Raw genomic sequence first — 19,481 nt, forward strand, 5'->3', positions numbered from 1 at the left:
TTGCTTTATCAATTCATTCAGAATGTTCAAAATTAAATATAAAAACGAATGCGGTTAAAATAATTTTATAATGATCATCCTCAAAAGTTAAATGAGATGTCGCCCATTATCTTCTTAAAAGTCCATTCATCTTTAATTAAAAAACTTCGTTAAAATATTTTTTTGTATCATATAAGAATATATCAAATGACGTATTATCAAATTTTAAAAAATTAATTATAAAAAGACACGTGGTTAATCAACAACATGACTACGTATCACTACAAAATATAAAATTAAAGTAAATTTTGTCATGATTGCCCATAAAAATGAAATAAGACACAATTATTATTTCACTGTGCTTCACGGTCACAGTGAAATTTTCCTATCATTGAACCAATCGGAACTGTGAATACTTTATTACATCAGAATAATACCGAGTCACGAATAACTATTGTATCATATACTGCAGAGAAGTACATATTCATTGCCTTCGCATGCTTTTAAAACGATGAGCCATCAGATCGGGTAAAGGAGAAAAAAAAAGTCATCTTTCACTCGAATTCCACACCCACACACCCCATTTTCATTCCGTCCACCCTTTTATGCCCGAATCACAATGGGTGGGAAAAAAGTCGGTCAAGGTCGGTCTTTTAATTAGTTCTTTCGGTGATAGAAAGCGCATGCCTGGGATCTTCCGGGAAAAGGCGATCAATTAGAATAGTGTGCCTCATGGTTATATTGAAGGTGGGTCCACGTTAGGGTGGAAGGAAGAAAAATTGCACCCCCTTCGAACGTTTCAAAAAGATCTTCGAATGGAAACCACCCTTTGAATCAATAGATAGTTGGCAGCGCTTTCTTTTTCTTTGTTGGGGAAAATTATGCAATAACCTCCACGCCCTCTCCCTCTCCCTTTATTGAAATTTTATGCATCGCTCCATTATGTAATAGGACTTCATAATGTTATATAATTTTGAATATCATTATAGATTGCATTTATTATATATTAAGATATATGATTTTCACTTTAATATGGTATTTATTATTCTTCGTTCAGAAACACTCAGGTCATATTATAGCCAAAAAAAAAAAAAAAAAAAAAAAGGAATGAAAAAATATGTGGTGTTTAACTAATTGAAAAATTAACTACTAATTAAAATTAGTTCATTGCCACTGTAATATTTTAATGTTCTGTTAGGTTTTTTCAGTTGGTTTTATTGATAAAAATTACTTCCTAAAAATACATCTATTTGTGAGAATAGCAATCAAAATTTCTATGTTAATTTTTTTATATGTATATACGACAATAATTTTAGTAAGGTATTATTATTTGAAAGATGAAATCTTATATTTCGTTTTTTCGACTTCAATAATGTTCTATATAAATATGAAGAATTTTGTGCAATCCATATAATAGAACAAGTTTTAAATAGAAACGATTTTATGATTTGCTTGAATTTTCTTGTTCCTTTAATAACTTGTTCAAAAAGAAAGAAAGAAAGAAAAAGATTGAAAAACCTGAATTATTGTACTAAAAGAATTTACATCTTTCGATTCTAAAATTTAGATTTGAGGCTGGAGACACCTTTCGTTAAGACCAAGATTTTTTTATTCGATTTATATTCAATTTTATTTAGTCGATTGTTAATACGATTTTTACGATATATTCAAAAGTGAAGCATTTCTAAAAGTGACATTTTTTTTTTAGCATATTTGATTTTTATTGAACATTTCAATTAAAATCCGACGTTTGAGAACTGAGAAAATTATGGTTTTAGAAATATTTACTTAAGTACTGTTTGCAGAATCGGCTCTATCTTTCAACTGGTGTTCAAACATTTCAGTTATAAAACACATTTTGAATTGTTCCTAATTGTTCCTTATTAGTTGGTTTACGTTTTAAAATTATTTCAATTCGTTGGTTAGTATTTTACATTTTTTTAATTGATTAGTAACAGTTTGCAATATTTGTTTATTAAAGATCATAATGATATTTTATTTTATTGAGTTTTGGAATATAATAATCTTTTTACTTTCTCGTATACGTAGTATAAAAAAAATATAGTAATTGTCGAAACATTGTGATGAATTTCCACGTTTTAAACCTTCCTGAGTTCGAGAAATACATTCTTAGAAAATGTCCGTCTATGACAAAGATAACTCAAAAACGCTTTCAGCTAGATGGATGAAATCTGGTGCTCGGTCTTTATACCAAATTTACAGATTTCTATCAAATTTTGAGAAAATCTATTCAGAGGAAGTCTGCCTGTCCTTCTGTTCGAATATACATTAGCACGATAACTATGAAACTAAGAGATCTAGATAGATAAAATTCGGTATACGGATTTAACATCTATAGTGTAAGACACCAGTCAAATTTTGAACCAGATCCATGTAGGGGTTGACTGTCTGTCGGTCTGTACCCTCAGAAACATGTAAATTCGGCAATTCCAATAGGCAGTGTTTTATATATCAGTCTTTGGCTTGGGATTGTGGTGAAAGCTTATAAGCCAGTTAACAACGACGCTGCACGTACAATTGCTTTTGTATCGTGGTCATATTACTGGACTGCGAACCACAAGGTCCCAGGCTCTATCGCTCATCACGCATCTCAATTCGCCACATTGGTGACCTCGGACGATGAACCTTCAACCTTCGTACAGCTGTTGTGGCGCCATCTACCCACAGCAAACCAAAGACGTCAGATTCACTTGACGCGGCAACAGCAACCACTCACCCACACACGCTCGCCATAACGCTTGGCGCTACTCAAATGCTCAAATGGGTACAGGTACATTAGAATCAACTTCTAATACATCACCACTCAACAGCCATATCGTTCGTCTCACCTCCGACTCACTGGAGGGAGAGTCTGTGGTGAAAACTTATAAGCCAGTTAACAGCTACGCTACCCGAGCAATTGCTTTTGTATCGTGGTCATGTTACTGGGCTGCGAACCACAAGGTCCCAGGTTCTATCCTCGCTCATCACGCATCTCAATTCGCCACAGGATTTTGTGACTACAAGTGTAGTCTTGTGTCAAATTTTTGTTTCAATCGATTGGGAAAACAAATAAAAATTAACCAATCTGTTAACCACGATTCAGGGATTAATCACTAAAAAATTCGCCAAGGATGCCAAGATATATTCAATAAAATTGCTAAATTCACGCCAAAGGTTGATATTTTGTAACTAACTATTCAAAGCCAATGCCAGGTAAATCTTTTCCCGGGATAACACTTTTAATTATTGGAGCGTATGCAAGAAAGCTTTGGAAAGATCACTCCCATTCGTTTTTAGAGTTTTCAATTCGCGTTCTTTTATGATGACCGGATGTTCTAATTTTTTATCATTAAAAAAATCCCTGTTTTTTGTTTCTTTTTATCCTTTTAATCTTTTTATCTTATAAAGAATCTTCCGCTAAGATAATATTAACATGCTTTTTTCCTCTTATTGTTCATTTTTAGAACCTTATATTTCAGGATAAATGAATGTAAAATATTGATAAATAAAATTTTGAAACTAATCGTTTCCTCAACTAAGTGAAAGATGCAGGATATGCACTGCTTCTATTATTTCATTACAAACTTTATTTATAAATTTATATGCCATTATATAATTTTTTTATTGATTTTTCCGCTTTTTTCTTAATTTTAATACAGTTGTCTCATTTCTTCGCTTATAATTTAGATAACAATGACTGAAGAGAAAACGGGGAAATTTCCCATCGTAGTCATGTATTGATATAAATAATAAGCATTAAAAAAAGAAGGATCATTTATTGATTATCTAAAAATAATGTGTGGAAAACGTGAGTGTCAGATGATTTTTGAACACTTTTCCTCGTTGATAATAGGACAACGTCATATTATTGACTATATCACGTGACAGTTGATGGATCGATTAGAAGTGTTTTTCTGTAACGGTTGCATTCTATCTATTGTTTTATATGCAAAAATAGAAAAAATAAATGAGGTGACATAGAAGGCTCCTCGAGTGTCTTTGAAGCTTGGGAAATTCTGAGTTCATAATTAGTAACTCCGTTGTAATGTCTCTTGTGATTTACCTGCATTGGAGATCCGTCAGATTTGCTGTCCATCTATTTTTTCTCTTAAAATTTATACGAATTAATGTGCGCCAACAAAAAGTTGATGTTTTGAATTCTATGAAACAGTAAATCTCTGGAATTGATTTGTAAATGCAATAAGATAAATTCAATCGTTTAAAGTACTTCAGTCACAAATGAAAAAAACAAACATGAAAAAATTGCTACTTTTTTTTTTTTTTTTGTAAAAATGTGAATGAATTTTTAAATATCAAAACTTACTTTTTATTAAGTCATAATTATGTGAGTAAACCTCTTACTATAATCACAAACGACTCGCCCTGAGGCAGACGAAAACACCTGAATGAGCGGATAACAGCTATAGCGTTGCCGGGAACAATGGCTGAATCCTAAGGGCCATCACCGCCACGGTTCAACTCCTCCCATAGAAAGCATCTCACATCATCGGTAGGCAATAGCTACCCTACACTCAACAGGATGCCAAGAATCTACCACCATATCGGAATCTCTATATCTGAGGTACCCCCCTTGGGAGAGGGGGGGTGACCCTTTATTATATAAAAAAAATTGTTCAAAACTTTTTGACCAATTACTAATTATATTTAGTGGATGATATTTCATATTTTTACAACTTTAATAGGTCGAACAATTGGATATTTTTATTTCAATTAGCGTCCTCCAATGATCCGTTTAGCGAATTATCCGCTGTTGCCGAGATACGTATAGCCAAGAGCTCATCGTTTTACAAATGTTATTCTTAAGCAGCAGTGGCATAGCGACCAATGGGCAAGAAAAAGGTATAGATAACCGTAGTGCCAGTCTTAAAGGGCATCATGTGAACAGAATTTACATAAATTTAAGTCCCTTTTTTAAGAGAAAAAGAGCTAGGTAGCCGAAAAAATAATGCCATGCCACGGATTTCACTTACTCTCATCACGCCACTGCTTTGTAAGAGACTGTGCTGTAGCTAGGACAAATAATTGCCCTAGCATAACAGTAATATGTTTAAATCCCCCTTTTAAGAGAAAAAAAATTATGAGGGAGCCGAAAAAATAATGCCACTCCCCGGATATCACTTACTCTCATCACGCCACTGCTTTGTAAGAGACTGTGCTGTAGCTAGGACAAATAATTGCCCTAGCGTAACAGTAATATGTTTAAATCCCCCTTTTAAGAGAAAAAAAATAATGAGGGAGTCGAAAAAATAATTCCACTCCTCGGATATCATTTACTCTCATCACGCCACTGCTTTGTAAGAGACTGTGCTGTAGCTAGGACAAATAATTGCCCTAGCATAACAGTAATATGTTTAAATCCCCCTTTTAAAAGAAAAAAAAATTATGAGGGAGCCGAAAAAATAATGCAACTCCCCGGATATCACTTACTCTCATCACGCCACTGCTTTGTAAGAGACTGTGCTGTAGCTAGGACAAATAATTACCCTAGCATAACAGTAATATGTTTAAATCCCCCTTTTAAGAGAAAAAAAATTATGAGGGAGCCGAAAAAATAATTCCACTCCCCGGATATCACCTACTCTCATCACGCCACTGCTTTGTAAGAGACTGTGCTGTAGCTAGGGCAAATAATTGCCCTAGCATAACAGTAATATGTTTAAATCCCCCGTTTAAGAGAAAAAAAATAATGAGGAAGTCGAAAAAATAATGCCACTCCCCGGATATCACTTACCTTCACCACGTCACTGCTTGACAAGAAACTATGATGTAATAGGACAAGTGATATCCTTAACACAATATTACTTCTTTTTCCCGAATCTTCATTAGTAACTTTCCAAATGTAAATGGCACACGGCATTGATTTTTTTATCCTTATCATATCTGGATTTTAAAATGATACAAACACATTCTTAAGGCTGGCATTTGGGGTGTCTAGAAATTTGAGTTGTTCTCTTTAATACTACTACAACTTTTAAATTATCCTACGGTTTACTCAGAATAAGTTATTACTTATTATCAAATATCCTGAATCTTTGTTTCTGTGCTTTATATAGAACTGTTTTAAATTTGTTGAATATAATACTTTCGCATTTAAAGATGACGCTGTACCCAACAGGACACTAATATCCTTTAGTTTCCTCTCTTGAATGTGTTGGACGTCAAAGCGTTATATCGAACACGCATACACACACACACACACACACACAAACAAAAAAACTGAAATGACATCATTATAGTATCGTTCAGAATTTTAATTTTTATTTATCCAAATTAAGTATTATAAAACTTGGATTACCATACCGAAATTGCGCCATTAATTGAATTTTGTTGAATTTTGATTATTATTTTTCAGTTGAGAACAGCAAATGTGATAGCACGCCTGGTTCGTCGCCGCCTAATGGAGCCCCTTTGCAGTCCATGCCAGGTATCAATGGGAGATCCACGATCCAAGAGGTAAGATTGTTTGATTGGCCCGGAACCACATTATGATATTTAGTGGGGCAGTCCGACAGTGTCCATGTATCCACTGGTTTATTTTAAACAGGTTGCAAGAAAAAAAAGGGATAAATTTTCTATCTTTTAAATGACGAGTTATTTGAAGAAGAGAAAGGGAGTGTCCCCATTCAAAGACAGAACATTGCCATTTACTCTAACGATTGTCAGTTATAATAGTTAGAATTGGCAAATATATACAGGGTGTTTATAAAGTCCCGGACCCATTTTGATGTTTAATAACTCATAAAATAATAAAGATAGATTAAAATTAATAACATAAATGGTTAAATAGACTCAAAAAGTTTCATGACCCTTGTCAATGAACTTCCACGTGTGCCCCCTTCGTCGCACGGAGAATATCAAGTCGATAGTCAATTTCACGCCATGTAGCGACAAACTTGTCGGCATCCACAGAGCCATTTGCGCATATTATGGCGATTAACAATGCCAGAAACATGAAAGGATGCTTCATCGGAGAACATTATGCTCTTCAGAAAATCAGCAGCATCTTCTATCCTCCTTAGCATATCTGTTGCAAAGGCCATCCTCCTAGGCCTATCGTTCGGTTCCAAAACTTGAACAATTTGAACTTTGTATGCATGCAGTCTTAATTTTTTCTTAATAACCTTGTACACCGTCGAAATTGGCATATCCAATTCTGTTGCCGCTGATCTCACAGATATTCTAGGATTGTGTAAAAATGTCTCTCTGACACGCTCAACATCAAAATCACTTGTGCAAGGACGTCTGGAACGTTTCTTATCCTCGATACTTCCAATTTCTAGAAAATTCTTTTTCCACCGCAAGATGCTGTTTTTGGATGGAGGATCTTTTTGATAAATTCTTCTGAAATTTCTCTGCTTGCACTATCGATTTCATTTCTAAGAACCACCATAAAATCTGTGCTTTCTCTTGTGGTGTACGCATTCTCCTTAATATCCACTCGAATAAAACATCACATACAAAAGTACTACATAGAACAAACACATCAAAAGTAAACATAACATTGCAATAGTTGCCAAAAACAAAAGAGAGGAAAATGCAATTAATAAGCAGACAATATTTAGAAAAGTACAGATAATTAGACTGGAAAATGAAATTATCTGAAAATAACCACACGTGCAGGCGATATTTACAAAAGTAAAAATATTCAAACCTGAAAAGGAAAATATATGAGTTATTCCATCAATAAATGCCATAAGTTTGTTTATATCTTTATTATTTTACGAGTTATTAAACATCAAAATGGGTCCGGGACTTTATAAACACCCTGTATATATATATTCTGGAAATGCTTTGTATAAATAAGGACAGTTACGGGGATCCGCTGCAAGCAGTTAGATTGCGTTTTAATATGGCTTTTAAAAATTACATTCTTTTTTCTTACTATTGTCAATTATAATAGTATGATGTTTACAGTGCTGAACAAAAGTTTAAGAAACTGTACGTTACGTTAAACATCTTGATATTATTCCATACCTCTGTTCTTACTGCTCTTATAGTCCTTTAAAATTGGTATAATTGTTAGGATTTACTAAAATATAACCTTTATAGTATTAATATTAATTTATATTATAAACTTTATTATATATATATATAAGCGGGGGAACATTATTTCGTAAATGAAAGTCAATCAACTTCAAGATTAGATAAAATGGGAAAATATATATTATGGAGTACAAGATAATGTATACTTCAAAGTTATATTATTCAGAATACAAAAAAATATATATATAAAGAAAAATGAATATTTGTGAAACGAATGACTGACTCTGTGTGAAATATTAGAAATCTAGATATAAACTTTATATGTGAAATGTTAAGAGTAAAAAAAAATAAAAAAAAACTATAAGCTACCGAAATTAAGATTTCAAATTCAAACAATAAATGGAATGCGAGATTAATTAGAAGAATTTCACTATGTATTATATGTATTTCTGTATTACTTGTGTACCGTGTACCATATAGTATGTATCTGGAATACGGTAAAATATTGCACCTGTATGAAATATATGAGCAATAGATAAAGTACAATTTATAACTGAGAGACCTAAATTCTTGGGATTCCACCCCCCCCCCCCAAAAAAAAAATTGTCTATCATATATATATATACTAAATTGACTTATAAAAGGCATTGTATCATAAATAACTTATGGCCTTATTAAGTCTAAATCCGGTACTGAAATGCGCATAAGTAAAACAAAAAGATAAGAGAAAAGAAAAGCGCAATACTAAGCAGCTAGAATACAAAAAATAATTCTAATACATTTAACTTTCTGGAAATGGTTTATTATTAACGTTTTACTAAAGACACCCACATACCACTAATTTAGTACACAACCGAGTTAATTTTAACCTGGAAAATCGATACAATTTTATTATTGCATGTTACCAAAGTTAAAATGACTTCCTATTTATATAAATATTTCGTTCTTTTAAAGCTCGAGTGTTTTGCCGTTTATTAGCTGGCCTGACTAATTTAAGAATAGAAAAGAAAGAAAAAAAAAAGGCTTAATATTTCGTGTTTCTTGTAAAGTGAAGCTTGACAATTTTTATGTGCGTGGAATGACGTCATTCGTAATCGTAATCGTCGAACGTATTTTCGTCTGCCGCCCTCGCAAAGTTCTGAAAATAGAACGCGGCGACAAAAAAGAAAAGTAAAAATGATATGGGGAGTCGGAAAGGACGGGAAAAATAAAACAGGAAAACAGTTACTTCCTCCCTTTTTTAGCTACCCCCACTTCTATTTATATTCGCTGCCACCTTTGAACTTACAACAAATTACAAACAAAAATTCACCTAAATCGAATCTGAATGAAATGTTTTGGATTCCTTGGAAACACGCTTTTTTTTTTCTTTTATGAAGTTGTAGTCATTTTTTTTCCTTCACTACTTCTGCTTTGCAAAGGTTACAAGCTAAAAATAGGAATCGATTTTTTAAGGTAAAGAATAGAATGAAACTGCAACTTTTTTGGCATACTGCATTAAGGCGTGAACTTCCTAATAAACCCAGATTATATTTAGCATGAAATATTGATATTCTTAATTTAGAAAATTACCTGGCTATGGAACATATTCTTGACTGCCATTATCCTTACACGAACATAAAAGATTAAAAAGAAAAGAAACTAAAAAAAAGAATTTAAATCAATCAGTTTTATATATAGTATGAATTTATTTTTTTCTGGAAAAAAAAAAAACTGTTCATTTTTTACTTTTTAATATACGTACATAAAAAGAAAATATAATCGCAAAAAAAAAAAAAAAAAATCGAATTCGAAATTTGAAAAATCTTTTTGTTTCTAGCATTCCTGAGTCTTCAAAAACAATGTTGGAATTATATCTATATATGAGCACAATAAGTCAAAAATGATTTGAGCTAGATGGATAAAATTTGGTGTATGCTCTTTGCATCAAATTTATAGATGTCTCTCAAATTTTGAACGAAATCTATGGACAGGAATTTTGACTGTCTGTCCGATAACTACAAAATGTAAACAGCTGAGTGGATAAAATTTGGTACACATATTTGGCATCTAAAGTGTAGTAGTCCTTATCATATTTTAGACCATATTTGTCAAGGGACTGATCGTCTGCCGGTCTGTACTTAAGCATACGTGTAAGAGTTATTACTCTTAAAACATACTGGCTTAGATAAATGAAATTTGGAATGTGATAATGTTACTAAAATTGTAATTATGTGTCAAGTTTTGATTGCAATAGTGTTAAAAAAAAAGCTTCCTAAAGGCATACTTGATTTTCTTCACTCAAATGGGGATTGATCGTCTGTCGGTCTGTACTTAAGCATGCGTGTACGGGTGATACTCAAAAATGCTGCGGTTAAGATAAAGAAAATGTAGTATGTGATAACATTGCTAAAACTGTTGTTATATGTCCCATTTGGATTGCAATAGTTAAAAAAAATACTTCTAAAATGCATATCGATTTAATTCACTCTAGTATGAAGCACGGAACTTTCAAATGCAGAACTCTGAAAATAAAAATCTGAGCACTCCTGGCATTCATGACCTTGCCCAAGACTCATTGTCTTTATGCTGATAGGAGGAGAGATAATTTTTCTTCGGAGTATACGAGAAATTTTCGGGCATACATACCACTTCCGCTACTTTATTTTAAAAGTATTCGGCGCCAATTTTATTTTGGAATTCATAGCATATTATACAGACAGACGAACAATATAATGCCCTAGAATTGTTTTCGCAATGTGCTCGCGATTGTTATATGTTTTTAAAGTTTTTTTTAAAATTTTCTCTTAATTTAAACCCTTGTTTTGTGTGTGTGCGGGGGGGGGGGGGTGCATGCATATTTGAATGAAGTATTTCGATTTTAATTGTACTATGTGTTTTATTCTAATTTTTAAAAAAAAAGGACTGCAATGTAGATATTTTTATGCTCTTACTTATTTATTTATCTTGTGTTTTAGGAGAGCCCGACATCCCTGTACAATTCTGTGAGTAGTCAGGGCAGCATCAGTGATTTCGCACTCTATTCTTCTCCTTCCTTGCCAAATATATCGTTAGGAAGGCCACCAGTTCCGACATCCACTGCAGTAAGCTATTTCTGCTTTTATTTTCTTCTTGTATGTCCTCGCTTTGTCTTTAAAACCAATTCATATGTATTCCAATAACCAATTCAATATGTATTTCATAATTTTATTTTAGTTACTTTTTATTCAATAATTACAGTCAATAAAAATATGTATATACATATGACAGAATTACAATATTTAGTGGCAAAATAGAGCTTGGCGACATGGCGACGGATTTGGCGACCAAATAGAAATTGCTGAACAAATTTAATTAATTAATTAATATTAAAAAAGACTATTAACATCAAGTGCCTTCCACTACAAGTTTTAAAAAATGCATTTGAACTTGAGTGGATGAATAAAAAGTATTTTATTAACGTTTCAAAATTTGAATAAGATATATATAGAGAGTGTGTGAGCTAATAGTAGGAATTAAAAAAAGAATTGCAACAGTTTTTAATAAACAAAATATCGTTTTAAATGAATGCTGTGGTCACATTTGTTTGAAATTTATTTGTAAAAAAAAGCAACTGTTTTTGGTTCTTTAATTTTTAGTAATAATTTTGAAAATTTTATTTTACAATTGAGGTATCTTTTTTTTTTCAGGAACTCGGTAAAAATGGCACAGCAGCTGGCTCTGATGTGCAAAGTAGAGAAATGTCAGCTATTAGATTGGGAATGCCCTTGACAACCAATGTCTTACATTCCTTAGGATATTATCCCGCATTACCAGGTAATTATTTATTTAATTTCCGGACCGAAAATTGCTATTTGAATCCTCCAATAATAAGAATATGATGTAAACTACTTAAACTACTTACTCTACTTAATGATAAACTCTATGAAATATTTTAATGCTCTTTTGTAAAAGATTTTTCCCAATTGTGTTGTTATGTTATGTCTGTATATTAGTTTCACGCAAAGCTGATTCTTGAAGAAAAACAGAGATCCGATTTTATTTAAATTAAGTTTACTTTAAAATTTTAAACTATAGATTTGGTACAAATAGTACGGGGTGATACAAAAGTTTTTGATAAGCTTTTAATAAATAAATAAATAAACTCAATGATTTACGACAAAAAAATGTCGTTTTAGCCGAAAAATGAAAATTGTATTATTTGTCACTTAATAATTGGTTGTGTATCTCACAATTCGAACCACGTGATGAATCTGTGATTAGTGGAGACGTATTATATAGAAAAATGTATTAAGCAGTGTCACTTATTAAGGATTTAAGGAACACAGCTCAAAACGGAACAGCATTTTTCGAGTTATTAAACGTCGTTTTGTACCCCCTTTTTTTTTAAATATTAAGCGCCATTTTGTTTTTAAAATTGTGTTTTTTTATGGATCTGACAGAGCATAAGCAACATAAATATTGAAAAAATAAATCTGACATTTTAAAAATCTCTTGGTTTAAATAATAAATTGTTCCAGCAATCAATCTTGGTTTCATGTTTAAAATCAAAATCTTTTTTTTTTTTTTTTTTCGTTACAAAAGGACTCTTTTATCTTCATTCGTTTTCAGAATTTTTGATTTTTAAAAATGCTTCGAATGTCTGATTCAGTTTTAATCTTTAAAAAAAAATGTCTTATGAAAGTTAAAATTTTTGTAAATAATTTTTTATAAAGATATTTATTTATAATTCAATATATTTTTCTGACAAGAACTATTGAATTTAAGTCTTCCTACTCTCTCGACTAGTTATTTTTGATCATCGTTTATAGATCATAATTTTCGGAGAAAAATTTCATTTCAGTGGTCAGTTGAAATCTATTTTAATGTTCTCTTCCACCATCAAAGATGCCAACAGTGCCAAGTTCCCAAAGCTGAAAAGCAAGATGGCTGACATGGTAAACAATACTCTGCATTGGGTTTCTAGAAAAATACTCCGTTTGCTTGTTTGGGTTTCCTTATTGGAGACAAATTCAAAGGGCACATTGTTGGATAATTTTCATTATCTAGTGGTTTCCTTACAACTCTTGTAACTTTCTGTATTAGAACGTTTGATGATAGGTGATATAATTTGTTTTGTATTCGTTTGTGCCTAGAATATATATTCTTTCCTTTAAAATGTTACCTTCTTCAATTAATATAACCTACGTCTACACGTAGTAAAGTAGATTTCAACGCAATGATCATCTTGTTATATTATTTATTGTAAATATTTTTTAATTATTATGTAGCTGGCCGCAGTATGGTAATCATACTCCAATTAAGTAATTACACTTTATGGTGGCACATTATAATATGTATTCTGCTTCTGCTAGTTTAATTTTTCAAAGCTGTATTTTCTGTAATCTTATTGAAATAAAGGATTTATTCCAGTTATTGATGGTGACTTTACTCCACCCACGAGTCCTGGTTACATGCAACCTACCAAAATATTGGATGGATCCACTGGCTTGTCAGGAATGCTCAGAGTCTATCCAGCTACCATCACCGATGCCCAAGTCGCGCAGGCTCGGTTACACAGGTACAGACTTTTCGTGTTTGCTGCGATAGCTTTATTTTTTTGTGGATTAGGTAAAATTCCATTCATCAGTGCTTGTTGTTTCAGAACCATTCAAAGACCCCTCGGTAGAACTCAGTCAGCGCCACTACCTCTGGGCCATCCTATGCTGCAACCTCAAGCTATCCTCTTATCACCTCAACAGAATGAACAGTATGCAAGAGAAAAAAGACTGTGTGAGCAACAGCAACATAATCTTTTGAAACAGGTAAGGAAATGAACACTGTGCAATACTTAGGTATCTCTATTGGTACAAGATATTGTGTGATATCTCCACGATATCCTGAGGATATCGTAACAATATTTTTGGATATTTTGTGCTAATAGATAAATTGTCGCGAAAACTTCGATGAGCATGTATATTTACTCTTACGCTATTTTGTATTGTAGGCACTCTTTTTCGAAGGAAAAAAAGGCATAAACGATGCATTTCTTTGTATACAAAGTGTATCTTGGGGACATATTTTAGAATTATCTGTTGATTCTGTCTACTTTCGTTTAAACCTAAAATCATTTGTATTATCCTACCAAAATGTAAAATAAGGTAATTACTAAAGATGCTTCGACGAAATAAAATTATTCTGAGCAAAAAGATACAGCACGATAATTTTACAAAACGAAAAAAATAGAATTATACAAATGGCTGTCTTCAGAAAAATAATACTCAGTTGGAAAGCGTAAGTTTTACTGAAAACTGTCAAAATAATAAAGATGATTTTTATTCTTACATATGACATTTTTTTTGTGTGAATATTAGAGTAAGAATAATGTGTGCTTGAATATGAAAGTAGTTGTTTGTTTGAACTTGAGAATAATTGTTGTGTGAATGTAAGAATAATTGTATGTATATATGTATTCATCTATAATTATTTATGTGAAGATGTGAGTAAGAGTAATTTTTGTGTCTGAATATAAAATGGAGTAATTGTTTAGATGAATATGAGAGTAATTATGTGTTTGATTGTTAAAGATAATCGTTTGCATGGATATCAGAGTAATTGTTGTGTAAATGTAAGAGTAATTGTTGTGTAAATGCAAGAGTAATTGTTGTATGAACGTAAGAGTAATTGTGTAAATGTAAGAGTAATTGTTGCATAAATGTTAGAGTAATTGTTGTGTAAATGCAAGAGTAATTGTTGTATGAATGTAAGAGTAATTGTGTAAATGTAAGAGTGATTGTTGTGTAAATGTAATAATAATTGTTGTGTAAATGTAATAATAATTGAAATGTTTAATATAAGAATAATTACTGTGTATATTCTTAGTTGTGTATGTATTAAGAATTTTACTGTGTATAATGTGTGTTGTGTATGAACAATTGCTTATATATGTAAGCAACTTATTTGCGAATAAAGAATAACAGGAATTGTTGTGTTTATTATAAGAGTATTAACATAAGAGTAACTGTATGAAATAAGAATATTTTTGCAATGATCCAAACGCTTCCCATTTCCTGAAAATATTCCGTTCTGCTTCTAGCATATTCGTCAGACTGTTTTGACCCGAGCGAGCAGTAAGAACCAGGTGGAGAACGTGGAGGAGGAGACTGAAGCCGCCATGGCCCAAGAGATGAAAGAGGCCGAGCAGCCGGAGGTGATAGACCTCACAGACGGAAGGCCCAAAGAATACGAGACCCCTCAGCAACAACGAGACAGAGAGATGTTCGTGCAGCAGCACAGGGACTACATGGCGAAGCATGCATTGCAAATCAATGACGGTAAGAATCTGTTGAAAGATATAGCTCTTCTGACAATTTATGACCTGTCAAAATACAGTGGTGATGTTTAACAGTAACTAGCCGGCTGTAAATTATTCTAACTAGATAGCATTTTTCTTTTGGTTTCATATTTTTATTATAAGAATCAACTTTTTCTCCACTGGATGGTATAGAGGAACATACCAACTGAACATTATTATCGGCTTATCAGCTATTACAAATGGACAACTAATCCATTAAGATACCACTGCCGTTCTTTAAACAATCTGTTTCTGTTTCGATTTCACTGTAGATGCTTTTACTTCCCATTCCTACCCTAACCATCCATATCTTATGATTAAACTCTTTGATAATGAGATAAAAGTATTATAGATGTATCCTCTGATTACCATCAGAATCATGTTCCTTACTGGACCACGGACTTTATCTTTCAGTGATATCGATTAGCATAAATGACTTTCTATTTCTTTACCAGAATTTCTATTTTAACTATGAATACAGAAAGACCTAAACTCCTGTTCAACAAAACTACGGACGCCGCCAATCGCCTGGATATCGCTTCCAAATTCCTCTCCCTTTTGTTATGTGCGATTGATTGATTATCTGTGGTGCGTGTTTTGTTCATTAGAGACGCTGGCCCAAAGGGATTTTGGGGATAGGAAGGTTTTCTAAGACATTCAAAGGATGTCCGAGCATATATTTGCTTAAAAGCTATCAGCTAAAAGAAATTGTATATCAAACCCTTAAGAAACCCAGCTGCCATTATGATTTTTCAGAGGGGGTGATTTTTTTTAAAAATCTTTGAAAGAGAAACATTGTTTTGTTGTACCTGATCTTAGGAATAAAGATTTTATAGGAATATGTGATGATTTCATTCTGTCTTTATTTTGAGAATAATAATGAAGTCAAATAAATTTTTTTTATCATTTCAAATTTATTAACCAATTGTTATACTTTCATTGATTGGACCATTTTGTTCTAAAAGTCAATATATCACAATTTTCACCAATGTAGCTGATATTTTCGAAAAGGTCCTTCTCTTATTGTTGATTTATTCTAAACTCTGCCCTAACCAAGATGCTATTTTTATTTTACTTTTTCTCATCATGCATGATTTTCTTTAAGAAAAAAAAAGCATGGCTTATTTCAGATGGAAGTGTTAAGTTTTTATATGCTAGTGTTCGAAATGTTAAAGCTACAAGCTATACATCATTTGAATTGGTAACTCATAAAAAACAGAACTTAATGTGGTGTTGTTTCTGTATAATACAAAGCAAAAGAGTTCACAGACATTCTTAACGTGCATCTAACATTTCTTATCAGTCGTAATAAAGGAAATGTCTCTATTCTTGTAGGTTCATTTATGACTAGGCATCACATGGGCAGACCTCTTTCGAGGACATTATCCAGTCCACTTGTGGCCCTCAGTCCAATCGGTAGTCCTCAAGAAACTCAAGTTCCTAATGCGCATACTTTCACAACAGGTAAGATTTATTTTCTGATCGATATTTCTTAATTTACTGAAATTTAATGGCATAGGATGTTTGTGCAATATGCTATGTCAAACACTCTTTATATGATTATTATTATATCTAAAATATAGATGCTCAATAAATTAAAATGTTCTTTACTTAAGAAAGTCGATTATTTTTAAAACAAGGGGTATATCTAACCTCAGTTTGAGGCTTGGAAATGCTTATTTGGGAAAATTATACACCAAGTTGTGCATGAAGATTTTTATTGCAACTAAGCACAACCAAAATTCTTGTTGAACTTGAAGGTCACCACCAGAGACGATTAATTGAAATAAATAAACTTAAAAAAAACTTTTTTCAAATTATCGTTTTATAGTACATGTGTGGTCGATGTATCCATTATTTCAAACAAAAAACAAAAAAAAAAAAAAAAAAAAAAAAAAAAACAGCAAAAGATTTTTTTTTTTTTTTTGTGAAAAACAATAAATTTGAAATAACCATCTGCTCTTTTTCCAGCTGTTTTTATTACCTGTTTACAATGTTGTGCGTATTTATCTATTTACAATTATTCATTCGATGGCTGCTCTTCTTTCCTTTAATTTCATTTATTGTAAATCCATTTATTTGTTATTTAAAAAAATTAATTAAAGTAAATAAGCTTTATATAAAGTCAGATTATGTTTTGGCATCTTTTTTTTTCCCCACTCTTTCTCCAAATGGAGAATATTTGTCTAACAGGTAACATTTAAGAAGAATGTTATAAAATATGTCTGTTAAAAAAATGAGATAAATTTCTTTTTGAATCTGAAATCTATTTTTAAAAAAATGTCTTGTTACTTTTAATGGAATAGTGCTTTGTTTTTCTGAAAAGTGTTTTTAAAATTTTTTAACAGTTATTTTTAACACTTTTAACCTCACTAATATACTTAAAAACCATTTGAGATACTTGCATATGTCATTGACTGACATTACTGATAATGAGTGTACTATATAAGTTTTGTAAGACATGTGCATAATAGAGATTTATCTTAGAAACGATTATTTTTTTACATTTTTAATGGTTATTTTTTAACAGTTTAACATAATCATTTAAGAATGTACTTACAAATTATTTGAGATATGTACACATACATAGTCTGATGTGATTTATTTTATATACAAGAATATCTATATGAATTTTGTAAGTAACAGAGATTTTCTTAATATTTTTAACAATTATCTTTAAAATTTTTAGGAATGTATTTAAAAATCGTTTGAGATACGTGCACATGTCTTAGGCTGATATTTTTTAATTACAAAAGTGTCTGTATCTGTTCTTATGAATAAATGGTATTTTAATTTCCTCCCGGATCGAAATTCAGTAAGAATTTGATGAAGTAAATGAACGTGTCTGAAGATACTATTATGTCTGACATTGTGAATATAGATTGATTGCTACACAAAAGATATCATCTACGTTTTCTGTTGTTATATTATCCATAATAGCGCACCATAACAATATGTATGTTTCAATTGTAGGTGTTGTGTATGATAGTTTAATGCTTAAACATCAGTGTATCTGTGGGAACAATGGCCATCATCCTGAACATGGTGGTAGACTTCAGAGCATATGGGCCAGACTGCAGGAAACTGGACTTATCAACAGATGTGAAGTAGGTTTCCTCTCGCTCTCTCTGTCTGCCTGTCTCTTTCAGAAAAATGAAAGTGTTTGAAATTTCTGTAAAATTCAATTGAATTGTGATGGAATGACGCTGAAATTAATCTTTAAAAAATTATTATAAAATGTTAAGAACCGTCACTGATACTAAAAAGTTGTAATTTTATTTCTTAATTTAAAAGGTGTGGCAATTTTATTTTTCATCGTCAATTAAACACAAAAAATAGCTAAATTAAAACGAAGCAATTAAACTATCAGAAGAAAAATGAACAGAAGAAAAGACATAGCTTATTCTAGGCGAAGGTTAAATCGATTAACTTGCAAAAATCAAAATAAATAATTATACCTTTTAAATTGCTATTAACCTTGTAGATTTAGAATGAGGAAAAATTTATAACTAGAATTAAGATGCATTAATTTTTGCTTTAAAATAGGAGTGGTGATTTATTTTCGAGTGTTAATAATCCACTTTAGTTTTTTAAAGTTAACTGTCTTTAATACACTAAAAAAGTAGCAAATAATTTTTATCAAAAAATAGAGATCAAAACGAAATTAAAGCTTGCAGCTGTAATGGAAATATTCTTAAATAAATGTGAACTTATTTACTTATTATTAATTAATTTTTCTTGTGATTATTATTATGGTTAAATTTTTTATATATAATTTTTTTCTGTGCCTTGCATATTTTCCGATTTTATTTGATTTTTATATTTTTCACAAAAAATATATATATTTAGTAGAACATTAATGAAAACATGTTTTAAGAAACTTTCCTTTATTCTTGTTTATATATATATATATATCCTAATCTATAATTATAAACATTTAAGGAATTTTTTTTATCAGTTTTTCTGTAAATTATTATTAGATGGCTACTTTCATTTCGAGTCAAAATTAAATTAAAATTAATCGATTAAATAGTAATTAGATTCTCGAAATATTAAAATATTGCATCCTGATCACATAACTGTACAAAATTTCAAAATTCTAGTCCACTATAACATGAGTAGAGTATAGATTACAACATTGCGTCTTTACAAACTTGAATGAATCTAAGTTAAATACAAGAGT

At 31.4% G+C, this 19,481-nt stretch overlaps 1 protein-coding gene across 7 annotated transcripts in view; it reads left to right on the top strand.

The window, feature by feature from the left end:
- The window catches only part of LOC129968525 (histone deacetylase 4-like), a 273,174-nt gene that overhangs the window by 239,381 nt on the left and 14,312 nt on the right, over positions 1–19,481 (top strand). For 6 of the 7 annotated variants that reach the window (XM_056082508.1, XM_056082509.1, XM_056082504.1 and 3 more), the window contains 8 exons: positions 6,356–6,456; positions 10,944–11,069; positions 11,655–11,781; positions 13,378–13,525; positions 13,595–13,769; positions 15,041–15,278; positions 16,634–16,762; positions 18,272–18,405. In XM_056082508.1, the coding sequence (XP_055938483.1) occupies positions 6,356–6,456; positions 10,944–11,069; positions 11,655–11,781; positions 13,378–13,525; positions 13,595–13,769; positions 15,041–15,278; positions 16,634–16,762; positions 18,272–18,405 (1,178 nt within the window). The remainder of the gene's footprint in view (positions 1–6,355; positions 6,457–10,943; positions 11,070–11,654; positions 11,782–13,377; positions 13,526–13,594; positions 13,770–15,040; positions 15,279–16,633; positions 16,763–18,271; positions 18,406–19,481) is intronic. The other variant, XM_056082505.1, reaches the window with a different exon arrangement.

The sequence above is a fragment of the Argiope bruennichi genome, chromosome 5 (assembly GCF_947563725.1).
Source record: "Argiope bruennichi chromosome 5, qqArgBrue1.1, whole genome shotgun sequence".
In the NCBI taxonomy this organism is placed as follows: Eukaryota; Metazoa; Arthropoda; class Arachnida; order Araneae; family Araneidae; genus Argiope; species Argiope bruennichi.